The sequence below is a fragment of the Oncorhynchus masou genome, chromosome 17 (genome assembly GCF_036934945.1).
Source record: "Oncorhynchus masou masou isolate Uvic2021 chromosome 17, UVic_Omas_1.1, whole genome shotgun sequence".
Taxonomy (NCBI): domain Eukaryota; kingdom Metazoa; phylum Chordata; class Actinopteri; order Salmoniformes; family Salmonidae; genus Oncorhynchus; species Oncorhynchus masou.
The window spans coordinates 22,912,838-22,930,274 of record NC_088228.1 but is presented as its reverse complement, the minus strand read 5'-3'; the positions used below and the strand labels follow the sequence as shown (position 1 = coordinate 22,930,274).

The following is a 17,437-nucleotide window of genomic DNA, read 5'->3' as shown; positions in this document are numbered from 1 at the left end:
TACAGTTTTGACTTAAATCAGATAGTAAATCTATGGCAAGACTTGAAAATGGCTGTCTAGCAATGATCAACAAGCAACTTTACAGTGCTTGATGAATGTTATGTGCAAATATTGTACAATCCAGGTGTGCCAAGCTCTTAGAGACTTATCCAGAAAGACTCACAGCTGTAATCGCTGCCAAAGGTGATTCTAACATGTATTGACTCAGGGGTGTGAATATTTATGTAAATGGTTATTTCTGTTTTTGATTTTCAATAAATTTGCTAAAATGACTTAAAACATGTTTTCACGTTGTCATTATGAGGTATTGTGTGTAGATGGCTGAGACAAAAATTTTGACTGAATTCAGGCTGTAACACAACAAAATGTGGAACAAGTCAAGGGGTAGGAATACTTTCTGAAGGCACTGTATGTATTTGTGTACAAATCTAAGCAAGATTTGAAATGATTATGTTTTGTCAAATATAATATGTTTGGGCTTTTTGTGGCCCCTTGACCATCCACCCAAGAAAAACAAATCAGCCCGTGGCTGAATCTAGTTGATGATCCCTAGTATAGGACATAAATATCAAACAGCAAGTCTTCTTCAGTGCCTGATTAAGGGGCTCAGTAGGCTACAACATGGCATACAGTAAGATACCTAGATAATACAATTACAGAAACTAAACAATAGCTAATAGTCCCCACCATTCCAGAGGATGACTGAAGCACTCCAAGCCTCCACAGACAATGTGTGCAACCCAAATGGCACCCGAAAGGACTCCAGTCAAATGTAGTGCATTATAGGGAAGATGGAGCCATTTAGGATACAGACAATGGCTACATCAGCCAACCAGAGGCTAATAAGTTGAACAGGACATCGCACAGGACAGGCAGTGAGAGCTGTACAGGGGTCAAAGCCTAGACAGTACTGGACTAAGATAAGCTAAGATAAGTTCCAAGCATCTCTTAAACAAACAAAAGAAGTTTCCTTCTGGTAACAATGTAGTATAACATTCTTTAAGCTTGTGTTGTGTGTGATGAAGTTCGTCTGTGCTGTGAAATAACCCAAAAAAAGCCATTGGAGAAATCCAATCATTCTTTATCAAAAATATTATTTAATTCTCACTACTGGATTGCCTTCATTGGGCAGCAGTTTAAGTCAAGACAAGTTAGGTAAAAAAATAAATATTGATCTGATTTATTTAAGTGTCATACACTGACCGGTTCCCAGCACACATGGCCTTACAATACGCTACTAAACACAGTACCATTTTCCTTGTACTAAAAACCAAAATAGCATTTAACAAAGTATACACAATAACCATGGAAAGTACAGCTACCATCTAGCCACACTACAAAGTACATTTCCCCATCTCCTCCAGGAATTGTGAACAAACTGAGCAATCTCAAACAACATTCAAAACTCTGCTCATCCTGCAAGCAGAATACTTCAGAGTTAGCACAAGAACATTTTAGTACAGAGAAATACATTTTAGTACAGAGAAACACACTAAACGTGTTTTAGAATAGGCTACACATTAGTGAACTTTTGCACATTAGTTCAATTTGATTCACATGCCATAAATAATTACTTGATTAAAGTGGTATCGAAACATTAAAACACTGAAAAACACTAGTGCAGAAAATGTACCGATGTTTATGGAAGAAAATTTTAATAAAATATTTTTTTTCAAAACCACTTCAAATATCTTGGAGTAGCTATATGTTGCTCAATTTTTTTTTATACAAAGTATTTGTAATAACAGAAATGACTTGTAAAACACACAAAACTCATAATAAAATATATTTATTTTAACATTACAAATCATTTCTGTCCTGTTTCATAATGGACCTCAATAAAAAGGTGCATAGGCAACAACTACAGTACATACTTACATAATTCCACAATACATTTTTTGGGGGAAATTACAAAATTATTTAAATAAAATTTCAAACATTTTACCCAGGTGAAAGGAAATAAAGCTGCCCGGTCTTCATACCTATATTGCTTCTTATATAGAAATGTCTATATCGCTTCAATATTTGCAGTTATTAATCAAAATAAAGGCTTCTTAAATAGAAATTGTTGGCAGTTGTGGAACTTAAAACAATGTGTGCAAATCAATTGTGGAATCAAAGTATCTACATACTTGCACAAAAAACACTATACAATTTCAATATGCACATTTGACATTAACCAATTCCGGTGTATTATACCATAACAATTTACCTTCGGTACATATTGTTTTGTGACAAAATCTGAGTTCAAAAAGCTCCTGAAGGTACACCTACAATAATAATGTAGGACCTTAATTTGATCAGCCTATTGTAGGAGAAGTTTGTAGTGTATTTGAGGTTAAAAAGGCTTCTGAAGTTTGTAATTTCCACTGAGTTTCCTTATGAAAAATGTATCAACCACTACAAAAATGTCCATTAATTATAATCTACAGGATTATTTTCCTGCAATAGGAGACTGGCTCAAATTAAGATCCAAATCTGTAGTTAACCATTCAACTGATCACATGATAATACTTTCAATATGTAACAGTGTCTTAAAAATATGCTGCTGCTTCATAACAACAAAAAAATGATATTCCTTATGGCTATTTTTCTTTATGCCTGCTGTGGAATCGCTCTAGTAGTGCTCGAAGGACATTCCCAGGAATAATTTGGTGTCTGTCAATGAGTGCTTGAACTGCTTGATTGGTCTGAAAATCAGAAAGAAAGAGTGAATTTTCCTAATCTGACCCCATCTTTCCCAATCATTTGACTTTTGTGTACTCTACATTTCAGACAGTAAATAGCCATTGAATTACAGAAATGGGCCACAGTTGCATAATGTCTTACCTTTTCAGCTAACTCTGCTGCACTAATGTTAGGGTCATATGGGATGGGGTCACCTAAGTATGTACGAAACTTCACAGGAAAACCCCCATAGACGGGGGCCATCGGCACGCGGAACTTTTCATACGACCATCTGAAAAAGCCTGAGACATAACATGTTCAAGTTCATTTATGCTCTTCTGTGAAGTTAAAACATGTTTTGTCACACTGCAATTAAAATGAATAGTTAAGCATACTTAACCCGCCGAGAGATCGGAATCCTTCCCGGACGTTTTGAGTAAACATGGGAATTATTGGCTAAAAAAATGTAAAGACAAACATGTAAGAGGACTTCAGATAAAGTGATGCTTCTGTGTAAGAGGAAAGTGACATGCACTGTCTGTCTCCAAATGATACCCTATTACCTTTAGGGCACCAGACAGCCATGGAGCTCTGGTTAAAAGTAGTCCACTGCATAGGGAATAGGGTGCCATTTGAGAACGAAGACAGAAGGAGACAAAAAACAACATGTACCACTTTGGAATCGATAGCCACTTGTGCGAAGCCCTTTCTCTTCCCCCAGAGCAGTTGATAGGTCTCGTCACTGAGGAGCGCCTCCCTCACGCCTCCAGGTGAGATGCCCAGGAGGTGGCCACTTTCCAGTGCCTTCACACACTCTTGCTGGGGCCCATGGATCACACTAAACACCTCCAACAGCAGCTTGAACCCTACAGAGGAGAATACCAGGTCAGCTTTTAGTGACCAATTCTGCTCTTTTTTTCAACTATTCAGATGTGTCCCATCAGATCTCTGATTGGTCAAAAGACCAATTACTGGGGGAAAAAAGAGGAGAATTGGGCTGCTTGCGTAGACGCAGCCTTAGTAGCTCATGTTGTAAGAATGGACTAAGACAGCTGTAGGCTATATACTGTACACATAACTGTCCAACTACATACAGAGGGCCGATACACTGAATAAAACATCTCCACCTTTATAATTAGATACTGGGAAATGGAGCTGTGAAGAATTTTACCTGGAACTTTGAACAGAAAGTGATCAGCGACTGAGTGAACAATCCGTCCCTTCTGAATGATGACATTTGCCAGAAAGTAATAATAGTCGATGGGAATAGCCCCATGATAATAGACTATAAGAGCTGCTCCTTCATCTGGAATCTTCTCCATACCATGGATTTCATATCCTGTCAAGAAAGGGAATATGGTAGCATCCACATTCATGTAGAAGCATTTAGAAACATATTGTATTCTTATTTACAATAGAAGTGACTCCAAAATGACACAATACATTATTTACCATTCAATTCCAGTTGGCACAAAATAATCTGAAACACAACCAAAACAAATGCATCCAACAATTTTGTAGAGTCACAAGCTTGATGTGATCATTGCAAGTTAGGAATATGGGACCAAATGCTAAACTGTTGACTATTTCAATAGACACAAGTGAATTTGTCACAATATTTTCGCCCCCCTATAATAGGGGGACTGCGTACAAAAAAGTGTTGTAATTTCTCAACATTTCACCCAATATGGATAAAAATACCCTCAAATTAAAGCTGACAGTCTGCACTTTACCCTCATAGTCATTGTATAATTTCCAATACAAAGTGCCGGAGTACAGAGCCAAAACAAAACAGGTAACTGTCCCAATACTTTTGGAGCTCACTTTAAATATGGACCCATGACTGATTGAGAGGCAGGTGAGGCTACAGAGGTGTGAGAATACAGAGATTAGGAAAAAGAGGACAACTCTATACTTCTCTATTCCTAAACACTAACACACTCATCATGGCTTACATTGTGACACTGCGGCACCTAGAGGCCCCGCCTGACAACCTTAGCCTCCCTTCCGGGCAGATCTGCGACTCATGTTAAAGCTTCGAAGATGACGACATCTGTCATCATTAGCGGTGCAGGGGATGTAAATACCTTACACTCAAATTAAAGCTAACAGTCTGGACTTTAACCTCAGTCATTGTATCATTTCAAATCCAAAGTGCTGAGTACAGAGCTAAAATAACAACAAAATTGTCACTGTCCCAACACTTTTGGAGCTCACTGCATATATATATATATAAATACCGTGCCAAATGAACCCATGGCCATCCCACAACGTTGCCAGAGTTTTCCTAGCACCATCCCACAGGTTGTTGGAGTAGGCCTCCCTGAGCTGGTTCTTGTGTTTGTACACATGGAGGAAGAGTATGGAGAGGTAGAGGAGGATCACAATGAGGAAGGGCAGGATGAAAACAACGACCAGAGGGGTGAAAACCCAGGCCAGGTACTCCAGATAGCTCAGATAGTCTTCCAGGGGTCCTAGTCCTGACCATTCCTCGAATGCGTGAAAGATGCAGGCCACAAACTCAGCTCCATCGCTGAACATGCAGGACTCGTTCCCATCTGACATACTGCCACACAGTTAGCCTCTCCCAAAGGAAGCCAAGTCGAATAAGGATACCATCTGCCAATGGGCAGGCCTGGAGTACAGAATAGAGAGAAGAGGGCTAACAAGGTGATATTTCAGGACAGTCTAATAAATTCATATTAATATTTGTTCTGCGAAGACAGAGAGCAAACATTGTTTAAGTGGGAATCGGATAGAAAAACAACTTTGCCATACAGTATCGATGAAAACTCAAGTATTAAATGTTTTACACACCATGCTGATTCTCAAATAAACAAATCAGCATGCATTTATAAACTGAGCAATCATGTTAGCTAGATGAAGTGCAGCTACTTTAGAAGCAACACAAATTGCATGTAATCAAATGGTTGCATTTGTATCATCACTGAATGAATGAAAATGTACATTTTTAGGAGGCAGGTAGCCTAGCAGTTAGAGATTTGGGACAGTAACTGAAAGGTTGCTGAAGGTGAAAAATCTTCCGATGTGCTCTTGAGCAAGGCACTTAACCCTCATTTGCTCCAGGGGCGCCTTAACACTATGGCTGACCCTGTAACAGAACACATTTCACTGCAACTATTTTTAAAACATTTGAGTGATTTAGCACTTATCCAGGATGACTTACAGTTACAACATTTTGGTAGATGTTTCACAAACCTTTTTTCTTCCAGTGTAAATAGTACTGAGGACAGATCATACCAGGCTCACATGAAACACCTGAAAGACAAAAGTAAAAGGGCAAGCCATTGACACAATCAGAGACAGAAGAGGAAGCAAGACATCCAACGCCCACATTTTTTCTATCTAGACCAAAGGCCAGCAGATGGCGATATTGAGACGCTTCATCTTACCGTCCAAAGGGAATCCATGCAGCCGGCTATATGTGGACTGGTTCGTACATAAAACATTCTCCATTCGGGCTGCAAAAGCGTACATTTCCTCCTTAACTGGATTTAATGGGGAGTAGGTGGGGGGGGGGGGAAATATGCTTTCTTTATGAAACACCTTTTTCAACACCATGCTGTGGTGGCTAATGCTACTTCCTGACATTAGGCACAGCATTCAGACCAGGGGAGATCAACTTCCCCCCTCTCATTAAGCCACAGAGGTTCATGGCTGACCGCGCAACTGCACGCATTGTTAGCAGAAAACAGTATAGTGAATTGAAAAACTGCGATCTTCGTGGTCAATCTTCACGTAAATAAGAAAATATTTTGAACCAATCATGGTACCAATAATTGCTTCTAATACAGCATATGTACTTCCTGGAACTGATTATTTAAACATTAAAAACAGAACACAGAATAAGATAAGGATATTTGAGTTGCTAATGGCAGCCTGCAGTACCCAGGTGGCCTTCAACTGGAGTTACTCGATGGGAGGGGGGTACTGAGCTAGCCTGCAATGTGACTTCCCGGAGTAGCTCAAACTGTGTATGTTGTCTACATGAGATGCCATCTTAAAAGGTAGACTCAATGGTTGTCACGAGCAGCACCGCAGATGAGAGAGATGCAAGACTTCGCTCTCACACAGTATCTACGCATGTGCACGGATTCGCTTCACGCTGTCCACAGCATGGTAGCCAGAGCACCAAAACAGTGGAGAAATTGAGCCCCGAGCGCCAACGTAGAGCACAGCAAAGGCATGAATTTTAAGCCCTACCCATGCAGGCAATGTTCAGACCCTACCCAGGTATGATTGCTTCCGCCCAAATGTAAGGCCAGGCCCTGACCAAAACCCCAAATCAGAAATAACTTACTCTGTTAGTAAACCCATTAGCTGCTCCTCTCTTTTTATCACTCGCTCCCTGCGCACAGCTCGCTCTGCATGCGCTCCGCTGGAGGCTCTGAGTCTGTGTGTATCCATAGCAACGGCTCCACTTGGGCTGCTCTGCTCAATAAAGAGACATGAGAGCACTTAGCTGTTAGCTACTTTGTCACTAAGATCTGACAAAACTTTTTTTTCCATAATCTCACCTGTTTTATATTTGATGAGGTTGAGGCACCATGTTATGATCTTAGTCAGATATGACTGTAGTGGCAGTAGAAAACAAACAAATGGCTCAGCTTCAAAATGTTAGTGTTCAATTTGGTGTTACCCGAGCCTGTACCCTAGTTATTGATGGAAAAAAAACAGGCCCTACTCGGCCCTAACCCGATGTGTAATGTCAGGGCCCGTTGGGCTCGGGTTGGGTAGCATAACTCTATTTCAACACGCTTAATTGTTGCGGAAACTGACCCACTATAATGTTTACCCTTCTGCATCTGCGTCATATCGCTGAGTCTACCTTTTAACCAACTTCATTTGTTTTCAAAGAGTCTTCACAGAGGAATTAATGGTGTCACCTAATCATATAGTAATTTGTTCAGAGCAAGCGTAAAAAACAACAGATTGCTGCAACCTGATCGGTAGAACGCGATATGCCACATCCGGGACTAGCATTTAGCCACTCAAGCATAGTGGTGGAAAATGGTGTTTCATAAAGAAAGTATACATGTACTCCCAGTTTGTTTTCTGCCTTCTCGCTATTTAATGAAGTTAAGGAGGAACTCAACACCTTTGCAGCCAGAATGGTGAATGTTTTATGTACGGACCGGTCCACAGGGTATATGAGTATATAGCCGGTTGCATGGATTCCCTTTGGACTGTAATAATAACGCACGGCTTCTGGGCAACATCAATGCGGGCAGATCATTTTCGTAACGTTGACAGCCAACCCTTTTATGAACTCATGCTGCCCCAGCTAGCAATGAGGAATCGACCCAGAAGCGGCCCTCTTCCAGGAGGCCGGGATCAAAATGAACGACTGCCCAGAATCCGCCCAGAATAGGCTGAATATGAAGACATTTAATGATATTCAATTGACATTGTAACGTGGTGATGTAAGTGTTATAATGTTCCTTAGCTGGTTATGTGATCACTTTGCCAGCATTTCTGTCTACGGGAATTCAGCCAACATTGCCAGCATCTTACCAGAACCCTCCCCTAACTCGGACGACACTGGGCTAATTGTGCGTCGCCTTATGAGTCTCCTGGTCGCAGCCGGCACGGGTCCCGAACCAGCATCTGTAGCAAGCAGTTTGCACTGCGATGCAGTGTCGTAGACCGCTGCGCCACTCGGGAGGCTCCATCCACACTTTTTGCCTTGCAAAGTATCCAAATATTACACAGGACTCTTAAAGAATTTAATTTAAATGTTCATTGTATTTTTTTTTCACAGAAACAATTATAAAATATGGAAAAATAAATTACATGTTAATTATATAAAGCAGCCCGTGTAATCATCTGCCAGAGAATAGCCCCAATCGGTCCGAGCCCCAAGTAATATATACATTTGAGCCAGATAACCCCGCATCCTTTCCATAAGTAATACTGCCAAAGGCGGTCCAGACTCGGGCCATATGACGTCAGCAGAGTCTGACTCTCAGCCAGAATCGGCCCAGATCCACTGTGCTAGCTGGGGCGTCCAAAACAACTGCCTAGACGATTTGCATTGCCCCCCTCCTCTTTTTACGCCGCTGCTACTCTGTTATTATCTATGCATAGTCACTTTAATAACTCTACCTACATGTACATATTACCTCGACAAACCAGTGCCCCCGCACATTGACTCATTACCGGTACCCCCCTGTACATAGCCTCGCTATTGTTATTTTACTGCTGCTCTATAACTACTTGTTACTTTTATTTCTTATTTGTATTTTTAAACTGCATTGTTGGTTAGGGGCTTGTAAAGTAAGCATTTCACTGTAAGGTCTACTACACCTGTTGTATATAGCGCATGTGATGAAAACGTTTGATTTGAATATGAAACGTCTCAATATCGCCATCTGCTGGCCTTTGGGCCAGGGGGGATGGGGGGAGGGGGGATGGTGGGGGGGGGGGGGGGGTGAGGAGGGGGAGGGATGAGCTCGGGAAAAGAGTTTGGATACAGAGTTGGATGACCGTTCCAACTCGGAAACTCTGGCCTCTCTAGAGCTCCGACCTGAAGATCACTGATGTCAGGATTTGACCTCGTATTTTTCCGAGTTCCCATTTGTCTTGAAAGCACCATCAGCAGACCACCAGACCCAGCTGCTATACATCAGAGAGCCACCCGGCTGGTTAAGCAGACTGAAACTTACACTTGTTCGCAATTGTAAATGGAATGAGTGAACCATTTTAATGTATGCTCCATATTTAACACAATGTGACAGTTGACTGAGCTAGTTACAGACTAACTGCTGTCTGACACCTGAGTGCTAGATATCTAAGTAGCTCCAACTTGAAATTAACTTTATACATAGACAGCCTAATAATAAAAAATATATATATGTTGATTATATCGGATCAGCATTTCCCAAAATTAGCTAGCTGATTTGCTAATTTACACAGTTAATATATTAGCAAGCTAGCTAGCTACTTCCTGAGACTAGCTATAATAAATTACCACAACTAGCCTTGACACGAGCAAAAGCTAAGAACATCCACTGCATAGACACCAATACTAGCATTGCATAAATAACAATACAATATTGTTATGAAATCATTACATACATTTTGATCCCTTTGGTAGGTCGAGGAGAGGAAGATTCCTGATATTGTTTGTCCTGGTTTACAAGGTTCCTTATTCACCCGGTTCCTTATTCATGTGACACAACCAGGAACGGATGTCATTGTAGCCAACACGTGTGTGTATCCGGATGAACTTCGGTCGCAGTAAAAGAGCCTTTCTTTATTTACATTTCCCGCTAACGTTATCTAGCTAACAAGTGTGAACATGATGATTGATCATGGAAAATGGAATGTGGTTGCCGACATTATTTTCAGCCAAAGGAGCTTGGCTGGAGATGATGGGACTATACACTGCTTGTGTTCGAGAGCTTTTGTACAGTAAGTGAGCTAGCTACCTATATAGTTACTATACAAGTACAACACACAATGTAAACTGTGTTTCATTGTTTTCACTTTGACGGTGTCCTCTTTTTTTCCCGGTGTAGGGATCGTGAGTTGTACAGATCTGACCGTAAAGCCATCACGAACTTGGCCGAAGGTGGGCCGCAAGGTAGGACATAACCAATGTAGTATACGTCATTGGACATACCTAACCCTCGTCAAGTAAAGCTCAACGACACGATGTACTTCACATCAACGGCGTTGATCAGACTAGTGTGACCGACTGGAGCTCAGACATCTCATACAAGTTTTGATCATAAGTACCGATTTAGTCATCCGGTGAGTAGCCCGCAATTACACAGGTTATTGTCCCATGTAATTGCGGGCTATGGTTACTGAAATCCATAGTTTTTGACACAATCAATCATTTTGTGTGACGTGGAGCTCCAGTTTGCCACACTAGTTGCAGGTTAACTCCGTTGTTCTGTAGTATGTCTTGGAGTTGAGTTGCACTTGGCTAACCTAACCACTCCCAATAATTGACATGCATGTTGCCAACCTTTTCTGAAACCTGAAAGTTGTCTGTAACTCAGCCTATTGTTGCACTCAAGAGGCAGAGGATGAGCATGGAGAGGACCAGGCAGAAGATGAAGAGACTGAGGAGGAGGAGGATGAACCAATCGATGAAGAAGCTCAGCTTATGGCCAGAATGGGACTGCCTGTGGAGTTCATAAGCTCCTCTGCACAGAGGAAATCTGTAAGTAGTAGCAAGTAAACATTGCCTGTTTATCCTTCACCAGAGAGTCCACCTAAAAGAAAGAAGAGGTCATGTTGCTCCGATTACTGATGTGCGAGTTGACTCATAACCAGCAGTCCCCACGGTTATATCCGAATAAAGAGAGAACAACACCTCGAGTGGCGCAGCAGTCGTAAGGTTATTTTCCCAGAGTTCCCAGTTGTCTTGAATTCACTGAAGTCATATTTCCCAGTAATGAGTTAACAGTTGTTTTGAGCATGGCAGAAGTCATGCTGGATTGACAGCATGCCCAATGTTGAATGTCTATCCTTTTAAGCTTGGCAAGAGACCCTTAAACCCAGACTTGGAACCACATACCCACTCCAATGAATAGCAAGCTCGTGATTGCTCAGCAATCCTTGCAGTTAGCCTCTGTCACTGATTCCTTCCAAACCACTCATTTTTGAATTTGCAATTTCCAACTTGTATATTGTTTATGGCCGATGAGTACCGATACGTTTGATCTATTATTTATCTTCATATGACAAGGATTAAAAAGCATTTGCCAGTAGATCATAGACTTCATGATGATGTCTGCTAGCTAAGATTTTGAAAGTAAGATGTTGACATGATCAGTCCAATTAAAGCTACGGTAGATAACGTGATTTGACATTTTATCTGTGGCCAATTACCTTGATCCTTCTTGGACGGGCACGTCTAATTTAACTTTGGCATCACCCAAGGGGCTTGAATTTTCTAGCTCTACACTTAGATTTGGCGGTGATGTGGTGTCCCTGTGAATGGCAGAACACTGAGCCAATCACGGCGTAACTAGAGAACATTACCAACCCCTACGTTCCGTATATTCCGCTGGCTGCCCCACCACCACATAATCCACTGAGCTAGACTGAAACACCTGCATTTTGGAGCTACCTTACTCAAGAAAACAAAAAGAGACCAAGTTTGTATGCGGCTTTATTAACGCCATTTTATTTTTTACATTGTTTGCAAACTGATTTATTCTAGTGAGCAAGGTTTTTTTTAAAGTCTTCTAAGGCAACATATAGTGACGAAGAGAAGCAGCCTGTATCTAATTATAGACAAGTTGACTAACACAGTTTATCAAAATGTCAGATATTCTAAGCAGAAGCATATCTAAATCAGGCAACAACAACAACAACAAAAATCCTGCCACACACTGTCAAAAAAATCATTCTACCATTTCTGACTGTAGCCTATAGTGTATGTTCTATATTTGTGGGTTAGGGTCACTATCACTTGTAGTCCTATGCTCTCTCACCTAGTGTCTTTGTGTCTCTCCTAAAAGGTGAGAAAGTTCAGGAGGAAGAATGCCAACCACTGGGAAGCAGCCCCTGAGAATCTGGATGAAGATGATCCACTCCAGTCACAGAGGGATGATCCCAGTGTTGAAAGCACCAAGCCAGCGTTTGATTGGTTCGATCTTAGTGAGAGGCCCGGAGGAGAGACAGAGGCAGAACCTCAACCTTCCCAGGCCCAGGAGGGTTGGGAAGACTACTGGAGCCAGCAGGGAGAGGGTTTGTTGTGGCAGGGCTGGTTGGAGAAGCACCCTGAGACTTCCAGCTGTCCAGCCACAGCAGAGCCCCCCTGGGACTGCCCAGGCACTAAGGAAGCATGGGATAATCACACCAGCCACACCTTTCTCTACTACTGGGAGCAGTTCAACTACTGGGCAGCCCAGGGATGGACCATAGACTACTCAAGTAGTGCACCCATTGAAACAAAGCAGCCTGGACATGAGGGTGAAGCCGAAGGAGAGCCAACTCATTGTTGTGACCCAGGGGATTTAGAGTTTGAAGGAAAGTTGGAGCGGAGTGAGGCGGGCACTAGTGAAGTGGTCGATCTGATTGGGCAGATGAGCCTTCTGTCAGAGGGAGTTGGTCAGTGTGATTTGAGCAAACAACAAGTGGACCATGTCTGTGGAAATGATGAACCTTGTGATGGTGGTAATCGTAAAAGAACTGCCTCGTCAACTAAGTCCACTGAATTAAGAGGTGAGACCTTTCACCCGCCTACAAACATGATATTTCTGTCTCTCAGTTCAGGAAACTATCCTATATCGTTGAGGAGACTGACACTATGTTAATATAGCAGTGATTCCCACAGTTCTTGCGCTCAAATCTATTAAAACCTAAATACCAGTATCGTGTTTTTTTTCTTCTCCATGGCAAAATGAAAACACTAGGCAGACCTCACTCTTTGGTCCTTTAGAAAAAATGTAAAATATTGTGTGCTTTGGCTTGGAAAGTAAATATACGTGACTCTGGATGACAACATAGTGATGATTGTTTCCAACATCAGGGCTGTTTTCCTAAGTAATTTAAATCTGCTTCGTGTTTTTTTTCCTTGACACAATACTAACGAGTATCGCGATACTGGTATCGTCCCGGCCCTACTAAAGATGTCATTAGAGTAGCCTATTGCACTCAGAATGGGTAGGCGATAGCAATGTCCTACACACATCCCTTTTAAAACATATATATTTTAGTCCTTGTAATTTGGGGCTTTTTCCAAACTGTAGGTGACTGTCTGAATATTTTATGCATTGTACTATCAAAAGATGTGTTCCTTTGAATGAAAGGACCATGTGAAACAGGTCCATGCATTTTTAATGGTTCCTCTAGTCAGAGCGAGCAAAGAACCACTGCCTGAATCAACGGCCGTCTCCTCTGTGACTTTGTAGACCCGTGATGGATGCTCTGTAAAAATGGAACTTTCCATCTGGTCTGTGACTGATCCCACACAACACTGCTGTCATTTCTGTTTCATAGTATTTCTGTTTTTATCTGGCTTTGTACCATTGTTTTACACCACATGCTGACTTCTCGTTCCCCGTTTTATCCTCTTGCAAGGAAAACATGCATGTAGAATGCAATGTTGTAGGGACAAATGATGTACACATTTTTTCCCCCTTCAGATTCCAAACAAGGCAGGTGTCACCAGGAAAACAACGGATCAATTGAGAGAAGAGCGTCTAATGTTGATGAAGATGATGAACCACCAGATGAAAGAGTCACAAAACTTAAGCGAAGGTAAGCTACATGGCAATTTATCTAAATGTTCATGTCTTGCAGTATTTTACAGTATTGTCCTCTTCCTACTGTTGGCATAGCAATATAGTACCAAGAATAGTATAACTGGAAATCACTGTTTCAAGTGGCAAGAAAAAGTATGTGAACCCTTTGGAATTACCTGGATTTATGCATAAATTGGTCATCAAATTTGATCTGATCTTCATCTAAGTCATAACAATAGACAAACATAGTGTGCTTAAAATAATACAAATTGTATATCTCTTGTCTATATTAAATACATAATTTAAACAGTGTAGGTTGGAAAAAGTATGTGAACCCCAAGGCTAATGACTTCTCCAAAAGCTAATTGGAGTCATGAGTCAGCTAACCTGGAGTCCAATGAATGAGACGAGATTGGAGATGTTGGTTAGAGCTGCCTTGCCCTCTAAAAGACACTCACAAGAAGCATTGCTTGATGTGAACCATGCCTCGAACAAAAGATCTCAGAAGACCTAAGATTAAGAATTGTTGACTTGCATAAAGCTTGAAAGGCTTACACCACGGAAGAAGCCACTGCTCCCCAAAAAAAGCATTGCTGCACGTCTGAAGTTTTCAAACGTGCACCTGGATGTTCCACAGCGCTACTGGCAAAATATTGTGTGGACAGATGAAGTTACAGTTGTGTTCTCCTTCCAAACAACTCAACACTATGTGTGGAGAAAAAAATGCGCAGCACACCAACATCAAAACCTCATCCCAACTGTAAAGTATGGTGGAGGGAGCATCATGATTTGGGGCTGCCTCAGGGCCTGGGCAGCTTGCTATCAGATGGAAAAATTAATTCAGGTTTATCAAGACATTTTGCAGGAGAATGTTAGGCTATATGTCTGCCAATTGAAGTGCAACAGAAGTTGGGTGATGCAACAGGACAACAACAAAAGACAGAAGTATATCAACAACAGAATCACCTTGTAAAGGCTTCCATTGGCTACGATTCACCTTGTAAAGGCTTCCATTGGCTACGATTCACCTTGTAAAGGCTTTCATTATTGGCTACGATTCACCTTGTAAAGGCTTTCATTATTGGCTACGATTCACCTTGTAAAGGCTTTCATTATTGGCTACGATTCACCTTGTAAAGGCTTTCATTATTGGCTACGATTCACCTTGTAAAGGCTTTCATTATTGGCTACGATTCACCTTGTAAAGGCTTTCATTATTGGCTACGATTCACCTTGTAAAGGCTTTCATTATTGGCTACGATTCACCTTGTAAAGGCTTTCATTATTGGCTACGATTCACCTTGTAAAGGCTTTCATTATTGGCTACGATTCACCTTGTAAAGGCTTTCATTATTGGCTACGATTCACCTTGTAAAGGCTTTCATTATTGGCTACGATTCACCTTGTAAAGGCTTTCATTATTGGCTACGATTCACCTTGTAAAGGCTTTCATTATTGGCTACGATTCACCTTGTAAAGGCTTTCATTATTGGCTACGATTCACCTTGTAAAGGCTTTCATTATTGGCTACGATTCACCTTGTAAAGGCTTTCATTATTGGCTACGATTCACCTTGTAAAGGCTTTCATTATTGGCTACGATTCACCTTGTAAAGGCTTTCATTATTGGCTACGATTCACCTTGTAAAGGCTTCCATTATTGGCTATGATTCAGTGCATGTCAGCCAGGGGAATGAATGGAAGTGCTTATCATCAGTCTTTTCAATTTCACTTTGATCGAAGGAGATGTTCATGTCCAAGACACAGATTGATGCTTCTCCATGTTTCAATAACCAAGGATTCTGTAAATGGAATCTGTATGCATAAATCAGTAAACATCACATGATGGCCCATTCCAACCCAAAGGCTGGTACTGGGGACTGCTTTGTGAGAAAATATTTTTCTACATTTTCCTATTTGCTTGTCTATTGCATCTTATAAATGTTCTACTGTTGGCTACACATTCCCTATATAGTGTACTACTTTTGACCAGGGCCCTCCAGTTAAAAGTGTACACTATATAGGGAATATGGTGCCAATTGGAATGCATGTCTTGTTCGATCATTGCGATGGTGTGTAAGGCTAATGCTGTGTATCGATCTATCGTCTACTGATCTGTTGACCCAGTCATGAACTGGATGTGGAGGAGAACCCTCAGATGTCTGTGGATGAAGCCTGGGATAAACTAGGATTAAAGCGCAGCCACGACCCCATGTAAGTCAGCATTACTCCCTCATCCCAAATGGGAGCCTATTCCCTATAAAGTGCACTACTTTTGACCCAGCCTGGTCAAAAAGTAGTGCACTATACAGTATGTAGGCAATAGGGTGACATTTTGAAAATAATCCGGGTATATGTACAAACGGTTGATTGTCCTCTTAGAATATCAGTCTCTTTATGTTGTGTTTTTTTTAGGATTGAGAGCGTGCTGAAGTTTAAGCCCAGCCCCAGTCACCACCATAGAAGTAGGGCTGGGAGCAATAGGAAGCAACATGGAGGGAGGAAAGCAGCCTGCCACAACACGCACACCTTCTTTACTGAAGAGGGAGATAACACAGAGCCCAAGTTGACTAAGACCTTTCAAAAAGTACAATTTTCCAAATTATTTTCACAAACAGTACGATTACTATTGATTGCGATACTAACAGAATCACTCTCGTTTTAGTACTGCAAACCCACATTTCATAGCAGCTCCTGACTGCATTAGCAGGTGGGTGAAATGCCCTGTGGTTGACACTGGGGAGCCTTTTCAGAGAGGTCTACCTCATTTCTTACTCTGCCTCAGTCTCCACTGGCAGAGAGAGGAGAGAATGGGAGCACAGCCAATACTCCCATCCTCCCTCCCCTCCTGTCAGTGCTGGCCTCCTCTGACACACCACATCTCTCTTATGCATGCAGCTGCTGTTTCAACCAACTGAATCTATTTACAATAAGCCGCCACGCTGCACTGGTCCAAGGGTAGCCGCACTGTTTAAAGTTCACGGATCATCATTATTTGAGTCAGTCACATTTCATTGATAAGACTGACCTTGAGGAGTAAAGGAAGAGTGTGTTCAGTTGGTCGCTATGAACTCTAACATGCTTATTCAAACCATGGTAGAGAGGCTAGGAAATGCTACTGTTCTGTTTGCTGACTATGCGGGATTGTATTATCCCAGAGCAATTGAAACTTGTCAAGGTACTGCACTTCAGAAAGGTAATGACTTAGTGTGGCCTACGGGTATAGTGCCCACAGGTATAGTGGACATCGGTGTGTTTCTACGATGTTGAGACATTATTAAGTCATGTGTCACACTGTGAGAGGACTTAAACCAGTTAAATGCAGTGCTTTTCCATTGATCTTTGTTTTGAGCTCCCTGGATTGATCTTCTGGGCAAGACTTGCAGTATTTACTGTCTGCAGCAAATGGCACCATCATCCAGAAGGCACAGTAGAAATGACTTGATCCCTGTTGAGGCCTACTTTAAAGTATGGTTTCGTTGTGATGCTTCTCTGTTCATCTAGCGTACATTGGTCATGCCTGTTTGTTGTATTCACGCACTC

At 41.6% G+C, this 17,437-nt stretch overlaps 2 protein-coding genes across 11 annotated transcripts in view; one reads left to right on the top strand and one right to left on the bottom strand.

The window, feature by feature from the left end:
* Window positions 1-1,773: 1,773 nt before the first annotated feature.
* LOC135558716 (DGAT1/2-independent enzyme synthesizing storage lipids-like) lies at window positions 1,774-9,880 on the bottom strand. 9 transcript variants are annotated; one of them, XM_064992779.1, is made up of 10 exons: window positions 9,766-9,880; window positions 9,215-9,306; window positions 5,887-5,946; window positions 5,635-5,779; window positions 4,908-5,302; window positions 3,839-4,006; window positions 3,340-3,533; window positions 3,063-3,123; window positions 2,830-2,969; window positions 1,774-2,690 (listed from the first exon to the last, which is right to left on the bottom strand). In XM_064992779.1, exons 5-10 carry the CDS (start codon window positions 5,230-5,232, stop codon window positions 2,586-2,588), a joined length of 993 nt encoding a protein of 330 aa, XP_064848851.1. In that variant the 5' UTR covers window positions 5,233-5,302; window positions 5,635-5,779; window positions 5,887-5,946; window positions 9,215-9,306; window positions 9,766-9,880; the 3' UTR covers window positions 1,774-2,585. The 9 variants fall into 9 exon arrangements, 8 of the variants coding, with proteins under 8 accessions (XP_064848851.1, XP_064848847.1, XP_064848850.1 ...); XM_064992775.1 differs by lacking the exon at window positions 5,635-5,779; XM_064992778.1 differs by lacking the exon at window positions 5,635-5,779 and having other exon boundaries at window positions 9,215-9,303.
* Window positions 9,881-9,882: 2 nt separating this feature from the next.
* Window positions 9,883-17,437, top strand: part of tgs1 (trimethylguanosine synthase 1) — a 17,476-nt gene continuing 9,921 nt past the window's right edge. The window contains exons 1-7 of one of the 2 annotated variants that reach the window (XM_064992771.1): window positions 9,884-10,101; window positions 10,209-10,273; window positions 10,716-10,861; window positions 12,168-12,873; window positions 13,797-13,911; window positions 16,022-16,108; window positions 16,310-16,481. In XM_064992771.1, coding sequence (XP_064848843.1) covers window positions 9,989-10,101; window positions 10,209-10,273; window positions 10,716-10,861; window positions 12,168-12,873; window positions 13,797-13,911; window positions 16,022-16,108; window positions 16,310-16,481 — 1,404 coding nt within the window. In that variant the 5' untranslated portion in view covers window positions 9,884-9,988. Of the gene's footprint in view, window positions 10,102-10,208; window positions 10,274-10,715; window positions 10,862-12,167; window positions 12,874-13,796; window positions 13,912-16,021; window positions 16,109-16,309; window positions 16,482-17,437 lie in introns of both variants that reach the window. The other variant, XM_064992772.1, reaches the window with a different exon arrangement.